Source organism: Haliaeetus albicilla, chromosome 22, assembly GCF_947461875.1.
Source record: "Haliaeetus albicilla chromosome 22, bHalAlb1.1, whole genome shotgun sequence".
Lineage (NCBI taxonomy): Eukaryota > Metazoa > Chordata > Aves > Accipitriformes > Accipitridae > Haliaeetus > Haliaeetus albicilla.
The window spans coordinates 9,262,681-9,283,244 of record NC_091504.1 but is presented as its reverse complement, the minus strand read 5'-3'; the positions used below and the strand labels follow the sequence as shown (position 1 = coordinate 9,283,244).

The 20,564-nt window shown below is 40.1% G+C and overlaps 2 protein-coding genes across 5 annotated transcripts in view; one reads left to right on the top strand and one right to left on the bottom strand.

Annotated features, from left to right (window-relative positions):
• The window catches only part of VASN (vasorin), a 347,445-nt gene that overhangs the window by 184,189 nt on the left and 142,692 nt on the right, over positions 1 to 20,564 (top strand). The window lies entirely within an intron of this gene.
• ADCY9 (adenylate cyclase 9) overlaps positions 1 to 20,564 on the bottom strand; it is a 99,687-nt gene that overhangs the window by 22,675 nt on the left and 56,448 nt on the right. For all 4 annotated transcript variants that reach the window (XR_011329280.1, XR_011329281.1, XM_069809735.1 and 1 more), the window contains 4 exons: positions 17,855 to 18,072; positions 13,017 to 13,119; positions 9,771 to 9,979; positions 1,765 to 1,924 (listed from right to left, as the gene is read on the bottom strand). Coding sequence is in view for 2 of the 4 variants with exons in the window: in XM_069809735.1 (XP_069665836.1) it covers positions 1,765 to 1,924; positions 9,771 to 9,979; positions 13,017 to 13,119; positions 17,855 to 18,072 (690 nt within the window). In the remaining 2 variants the exon portion in view is untranslated. The remainder of the gene's footprint in view (positions 1 to 1,764; positions 1,925 to 9,770; positions 9,980 to 13,016; positions 13,120 to 17,854; positions 18,073 to 20,564) is intronic.

Below are 20,564 nucleotides of genomic sequence, written 5' to 3'. Positions count from 1 at the left end.
AAGTGATGCCCCAGCATGAAGCCAGCCTACAGAGGGTCAGTAAGTGCTGTGTTTTACTATGTATGCATGGCTTTGGAAAGTTTTTTTTTTTATTGCTGTTTTTGTTAATTTTGATTTTAATTATTTTATATCCAGGGAGGGTATAAAATGCTATGAATAAAAAAAAACTTCGCAAAACCATGTCATAGTAAAATATGACACTTACCTGACCCTCTATAGATTGACTCCATTTCCTAGAGCTCCATGATTGCTGAAACACTGAGCACAAGACGAGTTGGGACATCTCTTGGAGAGTGAGCCAACAACCCCACGACTCTGGAGGACCTGCAAGAGGAAAGAAAGCAAAGTTCATTCTCAGTTTGGTGATAAACACTGCCATCTTACTGCTGCTGCCTGAAGCATTTTGACTAACAACCTGATCTGAACAGGTATCGAGAATACACAAATAAAATCGTTCTTCCAACATTATTTTTAAACATTTGGAGAGATGATCATGGGTGGTGATGAATGAGATGATATAAAAATCAATGGACAGATTTGAGAGTTTTGAAGGTTTTCAGCTCCCTTCAGTGTGAGGAAAACATTCCTACAATTAGTTTACTGGTAGTCATGAGAGAGAAAGACCATCATTAAACTGGAAAAAAAAAAATTACAGCTTAAAAATAATTAACTGAAGTTCACAAAAGGTAAAAGCTGCAGAATGATTTTAAACATGGGATGTGAAAGAACATCAGATACATTCTTCTGTGACTGTGATAACCATGGAATATATGTTTAAAACAGGAAAGACCAAAGAACTTCTGGTCCACATATTCCCATGGAACAAACACTTCCCAACACCCAGTAATAAACTGTGATAGGAAGAATGATGAGGATCTGGTCGTCACCTACACCCAGGGCCCTGAAACAGCAAGAGATTTGTGAAACAAAATTCCCTGAAGATCCTGGAAAGGAAGGATCATACACTGTGCTACATAAGAGAAACTTGCAGAGAAACATTCATCTCTGGTTCCAGTCCATTTTATTCACGAACAGTTTTTAAGCACTGATTTTATGCTACAGTTAGCCTTTAAATTAAACTGTCCTTCGCCCTCCTCAATATTTAACCCCTCATTCCCCCCCTTCTGAATGTTCTTATTAAAGGAGACACCAAATCCCCTGTGGACCTTTTTGTGACTGGGCTAAATATGCCAATTGCTTTTCATTCCTTTTCAGAAGACAGCTATTGCATTCCTCTAACCATTCCTGCAGCCCCTGCAGGGTAATCCTTTCTATGTATTGAGAACTCTCTCCTTCGAGATTCTCCATCTAACTCTGCAAAGAAAAAACATCCGCTGCTAATACTATTCTTGCTGTTGAAATTCACTAACGTGCATGCAAAGTTTTAAAGTATACACAGCATCTCTGACTACGAACTCTTAAATCAAAACTAGAATGAATGCAATGAAAAGCCTGAGATACACTACTTGCATTATCTAGAATAAACACCTGCAGAAGTGTTTGGTCTAATGAAAAAAAAGTATGCATGTGGGCAGGCATTTATAGGTATCCCTCTCCTCTTTTGTATGAGAGTTTTCAAATAAGAAAGTGACTGTATTTATATAACAAACTAGGCATTTCATCATACACAAAAGCCCTATCCCTCTAAGGGATCTGTATCAAACAGATGTAAAGCACGAGGGAGGTGAAAAGAACATGGCAGGCAAGCAACAAGCTTTGTTAGATCCAAACCGTCAGATTATGAAACAGAGTTCGACAACTTACATGTATATTTGTTTCAAAATCAGAGGTGAAGTGTGAAAAAACTGCAAGAGCTGGAAGAGAAACCAGGATTGCACCGAAAAAATGTCGAGGCAGCCAGCCAGATATCACCTCCAGGAGACGCTTAGTGCAAGTCATCACCTCCTCCAGAAAGAACGCCATTCTGGAACAAATGAAATCACAGATCAAGGCATTAATTTCAGCGCATCACTTCATACATCTAATTTACTTGTAATAACATAACTTCAAATCCTTCACTTAGACTGTATGAGCAATCACAGCACACTACATGCCATAGCACCTGTTGGCAATTTCAGGAAATAATCCGCCTTCGCTGAAAGATGACTGGTTGTTTGCTCCAGCAAGGGGTGTCAGCAAAGGGAGGGAGAGCAAGTGGGATGGTGGGCTTTGAGAAAACAAACTGAAATCCAAATTTCATTTACTTGGAAGGTAAGCATAGGAAAGACTTCTCTCCATTCATAAGTATTTAGCCTTAAAGCAGGTGGGGAGAAGGGGAGCTTTTACAAGATAAAAAAATTACTTGAAATAACACCAGAAATGTCTGAAAAGCAGGGCTGTATACTCCGCTAACAGTCACCCAGAGGCTGTGCAAATCCACGCTGTCTTAACATTATACCGCAGTCGAAACCAGTTCTCCCAGTTACATCCACCCCGACAGAAGTTCCCGTCTGCAATCAGACTCCGTTCCCTCTCATTAGGGAAGGGGAAGAAGAGTGTGGGCTGAGAGCTGGCACCCTCAGCAGGCAGCAGAGCCCGAGAAGCAGTTGTGATGAGCACCTCGGAGGCCAGCTGGCAGCTGACACGCTCCTCCGCTCGCCTGTTGGTATCTATCATAGCAACCCAGTTGGCTCTGCACAAGGCACGCGGGAAGGAACGGTTCTTGCCTCAAGCTGCTGATAAAACGACGGCCCAAACCTGCGAAGTGCTGAAGGAGCCAACTGGAAGAGCTCTGGAAAGCAGCTTAACAGAGATACTTCTTAAATGAGAGCACTTCTAATTGTTAAAATGAATAAGGAAAGGTAAAAGGATGCTTAATGCTCGAGGACACTGCACAGAAAACTTATTTATCTACAGAAACAACTCCTCAGGATAACTTCCTTCTTAAAGCTCAAAAACATTAGTCACTCTAGAAAAATTGCAACTGCTGTTCAAGGTTCTAATTATTTTTATGAAGACATAAAAAGGTAACATAGTACAGTTAGCTTCATTTAAAGCCATTACATGTGGATGTATGTAATTACTGGAATCAGTCTAGGCAGGTAACTCTGCTGTCATAACAGTGGACTACAGCAGAGCCCAAACAGTAGATAATTACTACTTTTTTTTGGACAGAGATGCTCACAGCTAAAAAAAAGTATAAATACAACATACACTAAATATGAAATTCACAATCTCCAAAGTTACACAAATGATTCCATATTTCCTATATCTTTTAAAAAGAGAAAAGATATCCACTGATTTTTTAACACAAATGTCTAAAATAAAAGGTATTATGCTGGATAAAAGCCTGATACAAAACAGGATAAATTTAAAGTTCTTTATGTGAATTTGACACTTATTCCACACCTTTAAATATGTATTGTTTATGAATGATATTTTAATTCTCTGGTCTAGATTTCTGACACTGTTGTGAGCTCAAGCATTTTTTTTGAAGCTTCAAGAGCTCTTCTCCAATTTAACGTATTAAAATCTGGAAATTATACTTAAAGGCATAGAAAAAGATAAATTTGGGGTAACAGGATAGGAACGCTGTAATACATCCGGACCCCACGAGAGGGTGCTCACAGATTTGCTACTTCCTAGTTTAATGGCCTTTCATTTACACCAAAAATTATAGCTATATTCCACCATAAAAAAGAATTTCCAACAAAGCACAGAAACTAAAAGAATGTATATAAAGCAAAATATTTTTTTTAAAAAGCTCTACGAGTAAGAACTGGGTTTTCTGAAGCATTATATACTGTCCTAACTCAGTTGCCTCTACCATCAATGACAGAGCTATGCCTGTCTTCAGCGGCAGCCAAGTTAGCCCAGTATCGAGTACTTCTGAAAATGCCACCCAAGTTCATGTCTCTAAAAATAAAGTTCAATTCTCCCAAAGCCTATGAATTAGGATTAACATTTACATGGCTGAACTGTGAGAAAGGAAACCAAATTGGGCTCTAAGGCAGAGCACTCCCCGGGCTAACCTACGTGCCCGTGCTCCCCGCCGGTGGCTGGGTGGAGAGCCAGGAGAAGCCCGTCTCTCCGAAGGCAGATCAGCGACACCTCTGCCCACGCGCTCCGTGATCTTCCCTGTCGCTCCCATGCAGACTGGCGCAGAAACCAACTCTGTGGCACACAAAGCGTGGCAGATACCCAGTGCAGCTCATGTCTCTCACCCCAACCCACACAACAGGGACTCCATGGTGCAGAAAGCTTTTTTTTATTATTTTTTTTTTTTTTTTTTTTCCTTTCCAAGCCTCCATGCCTGGACAAATTCTTGTGGGAACTATAGCAACAAATCCATCAGCAAACCTGATCAGTTAATCCTGCGATGAGGACGCTTCTTTATTTAGGCAGCTGTGTGTTTCAAAAAAGCTAGCACAAATTCCAGGTCGCTACCACATTTCTCGTGATAACGTTTACCTTCTTGCACTCATTTTTTTTTTTTGGGGGGGGGGGGGCGGGTGTCGGTATTTATCACGATGCTCTGCACTCTGGAATTAAAATGATTGAAAACTCATCCATCACAAAACAGCGAAAGCCTGTGAATACAGCACAACCTTCTCATCGCAGGAAATAAGAAGTGCATTAAATCCAGACAGCAATGAGAGCTGCAGACAGATTTAATGGCTACAGGGCAGTATCAGTAAATAATGCAGTGTCAGTGGGTAGCTCAACAGGGCTTAAATGCTAAAGCATCCAAGATGTTTACACAAGCTGGAGTTCAAATTAGTAACTCTGACATAAATGATTAATGGGTAATGGAGAATGTTACCATCATTTCTGTATTTACTGGCAGTTTAAAATCAATTCCCATAGTTCAAATCAAAAGCTTTTGGCATAGCAGCGATTTGGTGGATATTAAATACCAAAGTCACAGATGTTAGAAATAAATAAAGACAAACAGAATACATTGTTTTCCCTTGCATCAATACTCTGTATCAGTCATGTTGTTAACAGAATCTGTTCATTAAGCTCTAGTTGCAGAAAACAATTTCTGTTCCCGGTCATTAGGAATTTAAGAAGATCCAACTGGCTGGCCACAGGGTCTCAACTATGGACAGACCATGAGCGTTACTTCGGTGAGCCTAGGAAGGTGAAGTACCAGGAAAAGGGCAGTTTTGCTTAGTCAGACAACAGCAGTTTCCCATTCTACTGTTTTGATTGTACTTGCTTTCTTCATCCAGAAGATACATTTTTTGCTCTCTAGAAAGGTCCTTCTAAAGTCATCAATCAACTCAAGAGCTCCCACTCTTTTGAACAGGGTTGAAATATCCACTATTCTGGCCTATCACTTCACCCAGAATTCTTCACTGAAGGATGCTATCAAAATCAACACTTTTTTTTTTTTTAAAACAAGTTTATTTATAATAAGTTTTACTTGAGAACAAGAACTAGATGTCAAAAGTACCTAGTTAACAAAAATCCTGTATTTACAGCTAAAATAGTGAGCAGATGTCTTTACCTATATTCCTGCAGAAGCACTCCTAATAATCCCAAGTGAAATCTCACACTCTTCTATGTTCAATGATGTGTCCCAAGGTATTTTTATAAAATAGCAGAATTTTAGGACTTTACACTTCAACTGAACCCATGAAAGTCAAAGTAGTCACATTTCAAGTGGGCAGAAGAACATTCTTGGCACTACGTTTAGAGAACAGGAGATGACATCTTCCACATGCTTACAAATGAAGCACCAATTTTTACGTGCAGCTTTATACAATTAATTTTAGAGTGGCACTTGTGGTAACAGTGGGATCCTCATCTATAGATACTCCAATAATTCATTATCAGACACTTCAGAGGATTCCAAACATGCTTCTCCTTTGTAAGCTTTGCTCCATCAGGACTTCTGCTCTTCTAGAACTTAAATTTAAAGTAGTTTCTCATTGTACAGGCAGTGATAGTGCTCTCCTCTCCCACTCCTGCAACTGGACTAAAGGACTTAGCCACAAGAGCTGTAGCGAGTACTTCCTAGGCAGAGTCCTGGATTCAATTAAAAGTTAGACTAATTTAAAGGCAGGGTGTTTCGCATCACGATAATGAAAATACAATGAAAAACTTAGGCAAGAATTTTCTGGTCCTAAAATAATCCCTTTTCCTGAAATTCTGGGATTGTGCCCAGCATTGTAGTCCAATCTCCTCCCTTAAGATATCTCGGTGGTATTCTGTGATTGTCATTTGGGATGACATTTCTGCACAGGAAGTTCTGCACTGTTTCTGTGCATAACGAGTGGTCAGAGTGAGCAGTCCTCACTTTGAAGAGGATTTGAAGAGGAAAAAGACGATTTTCTTCTTTCTGCTCAAGGGAACTGTACAGAAGTGTGTGCCTCAGGTTGTGGAGACCAGAGGGGCCCAAAAGCATATTTTATGTATTTACTATAAAGTAAATACATATTATAAATGCAAAACAAAAAAACCCCTCCAAGCCAAAACAGATACCTTTTCCTACAAAACTCCCCCCCACATACACCATTGCCATTACATTTAAAACTGAAAACCTACCTGAAAGCTTCTGAGATTTTTCATCTACAAAGACTGCTCTTTTTTGGTGTATCGTATGATGCTATTTTCAAGAAGGTACCCTGGATAAGACCTACTCAGATCTGAGATGATCCTGTTTTGTACTTTAAGAGATTCACCTTAGATGTGATGATCAGAGTTAAGCCAAATACAAATTATGTCTCATTAGTAGAGGAAAGATTGCAAATGTGACTCCATGGTAGCAAGTTCCTGAGAACCAATTCCTTGTAACTCTGGAGTAAATACAGAGTGATTTGCAGACACTTCCCTCTCACCAAAAGAAAGGAGAGACACATCTCACTTGTACAACAAGGGCTACAGTAGCAAGGGATACCTGGTGACTTGATTCCTACGTCCCCACTCCTCAACTGCCAGTTTGACAGAGAGGGCACAGGGAAGGGCAGCAATCGCTTATCCTGTACAGTGATTCCTGTTTCCCAAACTAACCAGGAGAATTTGTGGGGTCTTGAGATTCAACTGTCAGCTTGACTCCAATGAGTGCAGCAAGTGTTAGCAACCACCGATCACCTGCACCCGTAGTAGCTGTGCAGGATGCATGCCCAAACCTCCTGTGAGTGCCTGTTAGGATAAAGACAGTCCTGCATGCTGTCAATACAGTGCTTATTGAAAATTTGTTATTACTACGCCAAGGTGGGACGATGTGAGTTTTGATGGCTGGCTACAGGTGTTCTCCACAGTGTGAGATGCTTCCCAACCTGTTTTTCAAATCAGAATTAAGCACAAAAGAATGATTAATATTAAAAAAATATATATACTTCTAAGACTTAGGAGTCATCCTGAAACACTTGCTTGTTAAATCTCACTGACTTTAAAAGAGGCATCCAAGCCAGCTCAGAATGTAAATTTGGGCTTTAAGCCAACATAGCCTCATGACAATATTAGAAATGTCAGTGGCAAAACCAAATAGTGTTAAGAAAACATTATAAAACCACTTAAATTCACCTCAGTAATGGCCCAGGCTCGCTACCAGAAAGCATGGCTCTCAACAACATACTGCTGCAACAAAGCTAAACCTCCGTACAGCCAGAAAGACAAAACCACTTCGCAAATTCTTGACTATATAGATAGCATATTGAAAAAAAAAATAATCTTCCATCTCCTTAAGAAACCCATAAACCACCAATCATAGAACAGGACTGAAGTAAAACCATATGTACCTACATATAAAATTTTCTAAGATTATAGCAGTAATTTTTATAAATATACAAAATAAGAAAAGGCAAATGCAATGTAGCATTGGAAAACCAAGTGGGAACAATAATGAATTGAAAAATACTAAAACAGAGTAAAAATTCACCTACCAGGTGAATGAACACAAATTTTCTCCAAACATATCTGGACAGCAGATACTAGCTCTTCTGCAAAGTGATGGTTCAGTTGTTCAGAGCTGAACAAATTCAAGGATACAATGCCATGGCCACTAAACCCAGACCACCTGCTCACTGCTGCCTTCCTACTCTCCTGCCTGGTGTGATGAAAGAGCTGCCCAGGCATGTTAAACCAACAAAAAAAGCTTCCCTCCTCACCCAAGACAGAGTACAGAAACTGTTCTGCAAAGAGGAAAATGCATTTCTGGTGCAAGAGAGAGGACAGAGCAACATTCTAGGATGCACTAGAATGACAGTCCTACCAGTTCAACCATCTCCCAGTACAGGTCTTAACACTTGCAACAATCAAATACATCTGCTAAGAAAGACTATCCTTAAAAGCATTTCCACTGTTCATAAATGACATCTTTCTACTCCTAAATGCCAGCTTTCATGTAAATATGCTTGCATACATTTATATGCACACTGAGTTCCAAGCTTGCTTCAGCGACTGAAGTACTAATATAGTATCTTTTACCTTGACCCCAAAAAGTCAAAATAAAAGAGTGCAAACTGCAATCTCTTGTTTCTTTTGAAACAACAGCAAAATTGCTTCTAACTTGTAATTACAAAAGCATTTTAACTTACACATACCTGACAGATTTGCAGAACTACAAGTGAGGGGATGTGTTTCCACACACCGCCCTTATAACATGCTCTTGTGTCAGAAGGAAGGGCAGTGAAAACAGGGGATGAGGAGGGCAGAATAAACTTGCTCTCACAAGTATAGACAAACAAACAACTTATTAGTAGTCTATCATCTTGGTTAATAACAGGTTACATGTAGTATCTGTATAAATCAGACAACACACCCAGGAGAGCATGAGCTTTACTGAATGCATGTACAACTGCAGTCTTCTGCTATACTTGAATGTGTTAGTAGCTCCAGTGTGCCTGGGGGAAACCCCACGTTACAAAGGAACCGCACAGTAACCGTTCGCTGACCAGTTAAAAATGCTGGGGTAAGGCCCATCAGCATCCTAGAGGTCGAGAACACACATCCTCTGGGTGACTGGGTACAAGTCAGGAATGAGGAGTCATTCTTAAATACCACGTATCTGCATCTGCAGCTGAGCCTCACCTCCAAGGGCACAGGAGAGGCAGAGGCACAGGGGATGTAGGGATGTATAAGAATTCAGGGACGGGGGATTCTTCGCTGCTGGCTGCAAAGAGGCAGTATGGGGGGTGGCACCGCCGAGCACAGTCCTGTGAAGCCACCCTTTATGCAAGCAGCATCTGACTGTCATGCAGCCCAGGACTTGGGGGAAATGCTGAACTCCAATTACGTGTCAAACAGAAAACACAAACTATTTGAATATTAAACCCATGAGACTTGAAGATTAAGAAAACTAATTCTGGACAGATGCAATGTGACTTTTGTAATTTTTTTAAAATTTTTTTTCTTTTTGAGAAAAGAACTGCTCTTTGCATATCTGATAAATTATTTCAGGTTTTAACACCAGAATGGCGTACTTTTATCTAGGAATTTTAAAGCTTTTTTTTTTTTTTTTTGAAGGACAGATATTAGTTTTCTGTTTGAATTCCCTCATTCTGATGGCCCTGTGAGGGGAGAAGATATCCAGTTGTGTGTGGCATCCCAAGGAACAATAAAAGCAGGGGCAGGCATGGCATGCAGGTTCTGTTTCCTTAAGTGGCCTCGATCAGAGTCACCTTTCTCTCCTGCAATTTCTGTAGCTAGACTTCTCTTTGCACAAGATCTGCCGCAAGCCTTCTTAGCTTCACTAACGCTGTTCTCCAAATATTACAGATCATCCAAGTGAGTTCCTGGGATGCTGTCAAACAAAATGTTCCCAAGCCAGCCACCATTTTAGTTGTCACTGCTATTTCAAGACTTTCTTATGTTTTATTTACCTAATTGAGATGACAAGGGACAGCACCTCTAGCAGGATGGCAATGATGAACACCACAACTGCTGCAGGTGGTGGAGGGGATGCAACCATCCCATGTTTCAGGAAACACGTGACAGAGAGTATGAGGAAGACTGTGGTGGAGAGGAACACGTCCAGGAGCGAGCTGAAGGTAGCACTGGCAAATGTCTTCACTGGAGCATTCCTTATAACCTGTGTGGAATACAGGGATTGAGGGAAGGGATGAAAATTAATAAATGCTATTTTGCTGAATTCAATTGTACCATAAACAGCAGCTCACAAAAACAAATAAAGGAACACAGATCTTTTTGCCACTTCATCAATGCAACGTAAGTACTGTATTGAAACAAGAAACAGAGGAGGTAGTTCAATGGCTATCACAGTTCCCTGAGAATAAGTCTGTATTGAAAAAAGGCACTGGCAGCACAGCCCCTGGGTCTGGGGTGATTTTTACAGAATACTATGATACAAAAACAAACCACATGAAAATTGCCTATTCTATGTAAAGAAACATAAACCCCATAACTACTAGCAGATAAAGCTATAAGACTTTTTCTTCAAGAATTTTCATTTAAAATAATAATAGATTTTACAATAAACCTTTTAGCTCCAATGGTTAAGAAAACCCTCCAAACACCACTCTACATGAACAGTTAGTTAACTGTGGCTGAGTTCACATCTCCCTTTCAGACCAGATTAAAAGCAGCAATTGGGACTCTATGTAATCTGAATTGATCAGAGCCCAGGACAGCAAGTACTGTTCTTCTGTAACCCCTTACCACACATTCCCATCCCATCTTGTCCTGGCCCCAGTGCTTGTGCAGCTGTGCTGTGTGCTACTTTGGCCAGTCCAGCTGAAAACTAGATCATGAGCTCCACATCCTGGCTTACTCAGAATAGCCCAGTCTTATGAGTGTTTATATCTGCCCAGGGGACCACAGAAAGCAAGTTCCAAAGAAAAACAGAAAGTATGTTATCCATATCACCATGAAGTAGCCCAGTTTGAATACTACTACAGTCTTGTACTCTGGTTTAATTCAGAAATTTCTTCTGCTCCTCAGAACACTATCCGCACTCAGCAATACTGGGAGATGAACTTGTTCCTCATTTGTACCTCTCTGCAAACTAATATATTCAGTTAGCATCATTCAGTGCCAAAATTACCTTTTAATCTGAACTGTAGCAGAATCCTGTTAGTCTACACAGACAGTCACATAAATTGAATTAAGGAAAGCAGCACTGTATCCTAAAGTGACAATGTTAAGGATGCCCTAACAGTGTTAAGTAGTGCCTTAATTTCCAAATAAGAACAGGCTAAGCAAGCTCTTGGGAAGTGGAGCCACTTACAGAGAACAATTACAAACCAAGCATGCAGCTGGCACTGTGTAATTAGAGGTGAATTCAGTGGTGTTGGAAGTTACTTTCAGCAACAGTTTACTGCAAGACAATTAAATAACCGGCAGTGCTGACAAATCATTTCGCTCTCCCAAGATTTTTGTTGTTGTTGTTTTGGACCAGTACTATGCTAATATTAAGGCTTTAACAGGTTTTGCCCCAGTGCTGCAGAGTTACTATTACAGAATGAAGATTCCTGTTTCCAGGGAGGTTTACATAATAATTTTCAAATTAATAGCTTGCCACTAACAAAACGCACAGACCACATTCCTGCTCCTTCTATGAATTTCCTACATACCCACATTAATAGGTCAATCTGTATATGTTTGACTATCACTGCTTCGCTTCTCTTTCCAATCTTTCAATTGGAAAGAACTTGATTTACTATTTTCTGTAGAGCTCGTGCAAATTTTGCAGGCTGTATCCCATGAGAAGTTTCTCCCTGTTGTTGCTACACGAGCTTTATTCAGAGAGATGCCACTGGAATACAGTGCTGCAGGATGAGTATGGCGTTTTGGAACAAAGTGATCAAACTGAATTGCAACACAACTATGCTTCCCTTTGTTAAAAAAGTAAGCTAGGGCTCATTTGTAAACACTGGAAAACAAGCAAATAGGGGCTATTGCTAAGGTCAATGTGACAATGCTGCCCAGAACAGAAAGCAGCTCATGAACAGAAAGCAACAAGCAGCAGAAGCAGAAATCCTACCTGTCCTCAGATGCAGGACATACCAGGAAGAAAAGAAATCAACACCTACATTTATCACAATGCAATTCTGCCAGATGGATGACCCAAACTAATAGCTCAACGCTACTGGAAGGGAAGGGCTCATTCTCCTTCCTGCTGCCGGACACTTATCTTGCACTGACTCTGGTGCTTGCCAACCTCTCTGTGAGCTGCTGGTTCAATACAGCAGAAAACAGACCCAGACAGAAAAAGAAAAAGCCCCAAACAGAAAAACAAAACATGAATATTTTATGCTAGGCTAGTAAAACAAACTGGCTCACAGCAGGGAAGCCTGATAAGCACCAGAGCTATTAGGAAGAGCAGAGAGGAGTAGGAACAAGGCGGGAAGAGCAAACTCCCTCTTTTGGCAGCAACTTTTCAGCTACTCATGGAAACATAGCCTGAGTTAGTCTGACACCCAATGTCACTATAGGTAAACTTAAAACATCTTGCTTAAAACCACCAGGCAGGAATATCTACCGACATGGAAAGCCTGCAATACTATTAGCCCCCAAGGGGATTAAGGACTTTTACGCTCAGTGCAGAATCCTGCAGAAAGCACCAAGTTTGTTACAATTTACTCACTGTTCCTTACCATTACACAGTGTTTTGAACTGCCTGTTTCTGAATGCAGCACACTTACAGAACTTAGAACATTTGAGTTCAGAGCAGGTTTGGGTTCCACAGGGATAACCATGACGCTATGACATGAACAAGAATCAAAGTCAAAGTTACCATTCTCAAAGTTAGGATATTTGATAAGAAGGCAAATAGCATTTGGTCCTTTAATCTTAGCATGGTTCTCTGGCCTGCCTAAAGCCTTAAAACATTATCCTGAAAATGGAGAAAAGGCAGGTGAGAAGTAATTAGTATGTCTTGGTGGATTGTGAAAATGTATTTCCAGCCTAAACATTGGACTAGACTCAGGGCATGGCACAAGACAGGTAAACTGAAAGGGGACTGTTTTCAGATGCAACAATACCAAGTAGTAAATCACATTTGACATTTCACGACCCTTGTCATCAACTGCAATGAAATGTATTGAAAACAATGACAGACAGTTGCTTAGGCAGAGTACAGAAGGAAATCAACATCAGGAGAAACACACCTCTTCCTGATAGCTTGTCCTGTAGTCCATCTCCAAATCCTGATCCAAGAAGTTCAGGCTCAGCTTGTTAATAGGCGGTTTAAAGAAGTAGTCTTTCATGAGGCTAAAGAGAAAAGATGATACCAACATCAGTTTATTCAGCTGGAACTCTTTCAGAGCCCCCTGTTCCATGGTTTCTGTTCCTAGGGACGCTGGCGCTCAGCTTTGAAGTTCATGTAGCTTTTCTTTGCTCACAGTCACCAAAGTACCCCCTTATCCACATCACTTTCTCAAAGGAAATACTTTACAAAAAAATGACAGAGCAAACTTTTATACTGTCAGGAAGAGACTAACAAGTCCTTCTAGAAACTTAACAGCTATAACTGCAGATGACTAGAATAATTGTAGTATAAGCCAACAAATAGTAAAGGCTAATTGCTGCTACAGAGGCACAACCTTGGGGGATGCATGGCTGCTGGATATTTGTGTCTTAGGTGGAATTCTATCGTTCAAAGCAAGCCAAGGATGACAAAGGTAACAAATTGTTAAGGAAAAAAACCCCAACATTGCCCATTTTAGAAAACAGCACTTTCTTGTTATTTCAAAGACACTAAAATAACTCAAGTAACTCAGCTGGGAACATTCCCTTAACGATCCGGGCTGCAGAGAAACAGAACCTGAGGAGATGGATAGCTTACATTTACTTCTGAAACAGAAGATTTGAAATCAGCAGAATCATCAACAAAGGCACTGAAAAATAATGAAACTAGCTCACTAGGACTAACGAACCAGGAGGCAGCATCTACCAGAGGGTCTTTATGCACCACTTCACCTTCTCTTCCAGTGTCAGGTGCAGAAAAAAAACGATAAAAGAGGCCTTAATGATTAAAAGTTGTTCCTATTCCCCACCCTCTGGAGCAAAAATAGAACATTTTTTGAGTTTTACATTAGTTGTAAGAGGTTTATGAAAGAAGTTTTCTAACAACATCGATGGTACTTGATCTGCAAACCTTTTCTTTCTTGAGTAGGTGGTGTCAAAAAGCTGAAAGGACTGGACTTACAGAGCACTGAGTGCCTTGTGCCCAATGGTTGCAGAGTAAGGTCACGCCTGCTTATGCCACTTATTGCTGGGATAGCCTGTCACCCTCTCTTCTGTGCAGTTCTCATCTGAGACTGCAAAACACACACTCTTGCTATGGACCTCCTTTCATTATCAAGCAACCAATTCCACTTGTTATTTACAGCGAACTAACTGTTTTTAAAATTGCTGTAGAATCTGAAATGGGGCAGCTTCTTTCCAAGTGCTACTCCCACCTTGAATATTGTAGTACCAGAGCGACAATTAGAGTGGGCTATTTTCAAGTTGATAACTGTGCAAAAACCAGAGATGCACATGAGATCAAATTCCAAGCAGATGAAGAAGTTGAAAGATCCTACAGAGCTAGTCTGTGACTGAATTCTTTCTTTGAGGGCATTTGTTTTTGTGTTTTCTCTGTTTATTTTTTAAGAACACTTGGCAAAGACCTTTTTGGAAGTACAAGCTCCCAGCACAAGATGGCATGTGGGAAGCATTATTTTTCTTGAGATGCAAGAGGAACCAAACACACATTCCTAGACTGAAGCTCAAGAAGACAAAGGACTTCAACCATGAATATGGCAGATACTTGATAACCTTTAAACATTCTGACCTTAGCCAATATATTAAAAACATCAGGATACTCTGAAGGAATGACAGGACACATTCACTTGAGTCCTCCTTCTTCCTTATCTTCCTCCCCTCACCTCTCTTAGATGTTTCTGAGAACATCTTATAATAGGAATTTTGCAAGTTTGTTTGTGTTTTGTTTTTTTTTTTTTTAACACTGCTGAATTAATTTTCTTCCTCCAAGGAAGCTCAACAGAGTATGGTGACGTTGTGTTGGAGCTGCGATGGTCTAAGGATGTAGGAGGAACAATCTGGTTTGCCAGAGCAGCACAAACCAGAAGGTGTAACATGACAAAACCAGGGTGAAAGCAGCATTTCTGATGTCAGCCAGCTGTACCGTGCCAGTCCAGCTCCATGTCAATAGTTGTCTGTCTCAAAGAGGAAGATCCCAGTTTAGTTGACTAAACACAGTCAAGTACATAATCTGCTTCCCAGGAGGTGCTGTGCCTCCCCAGCATAAGTGATTTCTGTTTTCCCTGAATGAAGCAAGACTGGGAAGTGGGAGATAAACAAATTTTAGAAGTATTTAAACAGGAAACTGACCCAAGGGGGGATGAAGGCTGCACAGAACCTAGCTTCTGGGGGGAGCTTCGTATTTCCCTGGGACTCTGCTCTGTAAGTCTAAAGAGATCATTTAAGTACTGTCCTGATCAGCACATAAGTACTTGTTTCTTGTACTTCAAAAGGTTTATAACCTAAGGAATATGTAATTTTTCTTGGAAACAAAAATCTAAAAAGTGAAAATCCTTTGAGGGTATCCCCAATGAAATTAAGTTTAAACATTTTGTACTCTTACACTAGTTTTCTTTTAAAATACACAGTAACATGCAGATTACGATGAATAAAGCATGGTATTTTTATTATGGTTGTAGTAAAGCCAGACTCAAAGCTCAAACTATACACTGATTGCCAAATATATATAATCAATGTAAGAAGATGCAAACTGGTAACTTCTATGAAAAGGATTCTTGTATAGTGCAATAATACAAACATGCCGTGCTAACACTGGCTTTATTATTATTATTTTTAAAGACAACTGGAACTGTGCTGAGGTATCAGCTCCAAGGTGAAATCTCGGCATGCAAAGAGACCAATGGCCACTCATGAAACTCTAAGCCACGCACCTAAACTCTAGAAAGAGGCTGGGAAATTAAAAAGTATCACCAGTGTCCAGCATCTCCTCCAGGCTAGCCCTAGGCAGCTTCCTAATGCAGTGTACAGGCTCCGGATCCCCCTAGGATATGTTTAATTCTTCCCAGCTGTACAGGAAGCCTGTGTGATTAATTTATGCACCTTATCACCCTATCTGGGTTAGGTACTTTCTGCTAATAGGAATTTATATTACAGATCAGAACACCGACATCGTGCACCACAGTAGAAATCACTGTCCAATGCTAGGGGAAGCTCATGCTTTGCTGCTGCTGGGTTTGCAGTAACATAAAACCAAAGCAGCGAAACTCCGGTATTATTGCTGCAAATGGGGTTTCACAGAAGATGACCAAGGGGAAGTTTGGACATTACCCACCTCCCTGAGAAAACTCAAATTTCCCATTCAAACATCCTCACAGATACTAGATATGTCAAGACCAAAAATATATTATGTTTTACAGTAGGGGATCAAGAATGCTTTTAAAATGACTTATTATATATAACTTCACACTGAGAAATGTTAAAAAGGATTAATGTAAAATGGTAGGCTTAAACCATTTTGCATAGACCTAATTAATCAGAAGATTATTTTTGGAAAGTTATGTTTACATGAACTGAACTCAGCAGAGAGTTTCCCTGGCAACAAGAAATGGCCCACTTAATATTGTGATGATGATATTTAATTGAGACCAAAAAAAAAAGCCTAAGCTTTGACTGATATCAAATCACGGTCCTACTTTTTCCAAATCAGAAAGAATTATCCATTTTGTAAATGGAGGAGGAAAGCACCAGGAACACCAGAGCTTGAGCAAACCAGAGCAGAGCTTCAGCAAACTAACGGCATAAATTAAGCTACTTCTACAACTTAAAATTTGCAGCATGCTAGTTACATTTTAAACAAAAATCAAATTAGTTCTTGCTGATTTCTGCCAACATTTGGACTTCCTCAATCCTTCTATCTTCTAATATTTTAAAATATCAGCTAAACACTTATTGTCAGCCACTAATGACAGAACACACAGAGGAAAAAAAAAAAAAGGAAACTAAATGTTAATTGAAGGTGGCTACAGGAGAAAAGTAATCTGAAAAAATCCAGAGAAGAGACTGGAGAGGGACGGGTGTCCCTCCCTCTCACTTCTCCCTCCTTTAGTCATGTTTTCAGTTAAGATGACAGCGTCCCTGTTCCAAGCAGCCTGGGCTCTATACGAGCATACAGTTTCAAGGATATTTAGATAAAATGCCCCTAATCTGAGTGGAAGCAATGAAGCAAAAATAAGAATAGCCATAAATAATAGCAAACTCAAGTTATCTGTTTAGTTGATCCAGTCAAGTCACTACCATAATAAGGGAGATATGGTTGTGTGTTTACAAAAATGACAGACTACTGAATTTTAGAGAACTTATTTTCCCCTGCCCAAAATAAAGTTTTTTGTTTGAAACAGAGAGAGAATCTAACTTTACAAAATGCTGTAGATAGGTAGTAGGTCCATGAGAATTCATTCCTATTAATTCTGCTTCCAAGGCCAGTATGATTTTTAGGCATTAGTTAGTCACGCAATGTTATCAGATGTTGTTCTTCTGCTATACAAAAATGTGAGTTTTGTGGTTCAGATTTTATGTTATACTTTTAATTGCAGAGGAAGGTACGCATTATGTGCATTAAGAGGACGTTTCAATGTAAAGATAAGATTTCAACTTCATGACAAGTCATTTAAAAAGAGTATTTTTCCTTTTCAAAGACTTGACTGAAGAATGACTGTTCACCACAGAAATGATGAAAACCCTGGCTTTACATATTCCTGAGCAGAATGTTTCTGACATCAAGTTCCTACTGTATTTTAAGCATAATATAGACTAAGATCAGAAAACATATGACATGTTATATGTTAACAATAATTATTGACATTAGACAAAAGCACACAAATAAAGATTAAAGATATGGGACCCCTGTTACTGCCTTCTCGCCTTTATACAATTTTACACTGTACAGCTTGATTTTCCTTACCTGTCTTCTTTAATCACATCCACAAAGTGAGCATCTGTCTTTTCTCTGATGTTTTTAAACCTCAAAGGAAGGAGAGCAGATTGATCCAGACTCACTCCACCCCATCTTCCTTTCTCTTGCAACATTTCATAAAGCGAGGTTTGACTATTGCTGAGCTTTTCTTCCTGTGGAGGACTCAAAAGTCCATTTTGAGTCTTAGGACTGTGTCCTCCTGGAGCCTGAATGACAGAAAGCAAAACATACATGGGGAACATCAGTGGTTGAGAAAGCAGACAGAAGAGATTTCATGGAGCAAAAGTTGAAAGAAGTTCTTCCCTCAACAAACTGAACTTTTACCTGATCACGTCAAAGACCTAACTCCACTTGCCTTGAAGTCATTCACCTCTTCTGTAAGTGTATGCCTATTCAGGTGTTGTCTTTTTGCTTTTTATGTACCAAGTTTCCAAGGAGCAGAAAACCAAGTACATTTTCACGCACATGATGAAGACCAACCACAAGCCCAAATTTCATTCATGCATCTTAAGGTCAAGGTTCTTCTAAAAAGCTTTTTAAATACTTACTTAAACTGTGCTAACTTTCCACAGGTCATGAGAAAACTTACTCTGCCAGCCCTTGCTGATCCTTCTGCTGACCACTACAGCCCTGATGCTTTCCCAGACAGAGCTTCCTCCTTTCTCCTACCTGTGGGAACAGCCCTTTGTGCATCTCATCATCCTACAAAAAAAAATTATCCTACAAATTAAACTACATTTTCTTCACTAAGACAAACTAGTTCTTTCCGGTTTTCTTTTGCTTTGTATTAATTAATAGTGCATTTAAATTCTGACACCAGCTTGCAACACAGCTTAGGTACATAGTGTTATCAATTCTGCTTTCATTCGAGAACACAAATTACTTTTAACCAAAAATTTTTCTATTTTCATGGAAGCTGAAGTTCCTTCTTTTGCATTTTGTTTGATATAGACCAATATGCACTGAAGCAATTCCAAAAAAATTAGACACCTAAATATGGTTAGAATGAAAATGAACTGCAGTTAGTCAGGATCATTTTCAAATGCAAACATATATCAAACTTAGCATATCTGAATGTTAATCTCCCCCCCCACCATGTCCTATCATTTATCATGTATCATTTATCCTCATCCTGAAACCCACTCATGACAGAAGTTTCTTCATTTCTGCCTTTACAGCAGTCAGCACAGCAGTGACAAGCTCCTCCAGAAGACTATTCTTGGATGCCACTGCAGTGACCATAAATAAATACCATAAATATCATCACCACCCCAACCATGCACTGAAATATGTTACTTAGATTGTAAAATCAACTTAGTTAAAGAAGTATCTGGTTTCTGGCTGCCCATGCAAAATTAATTCAACCTCCTTTGTGTATGTATCCTGTAAAGCAAATGAGGCACATGAATATAGGCAGGTATAGTGAAAGGTGCAGACCCAACCAGTGAAGATACAAGATTAATGGAGCAGCAGCAGAACGTCACCTTGTGCAGGGAAGAGTCAGAAAGCACTCAGGCTTGGCTCCCTATCTCTGCCAAGACCTCAAGAGCTAAAGTCATAACAAGGTGTGTTGGAATGTTTCCCTGGGAGCTACAGGAAAAGCAGGAGGGAGGTGGGCTGTGCTTCCCCTTCCTCCTGCCTGGGAGGGACGCAGGATCCCCACCCTGCGGGCTGCCCCGATGGAGGTGTGAGCCCCTAGAGCCACATGCGGGGAGCCAGGAGATGAAAGGATTCCCAGTCTAGTCTCTGCTACCACTCACAACAGTTGTTTTGGCAGATTGCAGGTGTTCACAGCACAGTGACAGCAGCTGACAAAGTAGAATAGGAAATTTAGTAGTTACCTTGGTGTGCTGCCAATGTTTTGCTAAAGAACATAATTAACAGAAGAGAAAGGTGATTTCAGCAACACATATCTCAGCAAAAGCTGGCCAAAACCCCTTGGACCAGAGAGGCCCTTGTGAATGACCGAAGGGCACTCTCCTCATAAGCCAGAGGCACAAGAAGTTCCCACATAAAAGGTCACCACTTTCTTTTCTACGGGAAAACATTCAGCAGCTTCAGAGCAAGTCTTCCTGCAACCGTAACAGGTTATCTAGCTTACCCAAAGGGAATACAGCTATGGAGCACAAGACATGCTGCAGTGCCAGGGTAACCTCTCTGTTTTTGAAATGAGGCGTATTAACAAAGGCAAACCAAAGAGAACTGTCCAACAAGTTGCTAGATGTGAAGGGTCTTCATTGTTTGTTTGTTTGTTTTTAATTTATGCTAAAGACTATATTTGCTCAGAGCACTTCCCAGAACAACTTGAGGCCTAAAAAAAAAAAAAATTAAATAAAAAAAAAAAAATTAAGGTCATAGTTATCACCTTTTCTCTTTTTCTTCTGGTAAAGAATCTTCCTTCTTTTCCTCACCCCTTGCAGCAGATGTCGTTCCTTGAAAAGCAGGAACTGAGAGAACACAATTTCTGCTATGAGCAGCTCAAATAAAAGATATGGACTCCTGGGCACTGTTTGCTTTCCCTCTCTGTTCTTCAAGTTCATCTGAAAAATGCAGCAAAAATTTCTGCTCTTTCAGAGAAGGTCAGCATGGACTTCTCTTGGCCTTTTCTCTTTAGCTCCTTGGCAAAAGCTCAAATCCCTAAGAAAATTCTTCCCTTCAGTCAGCTCAAGGTTTTCCTGTGCTGTCTCCACTCTGTTAA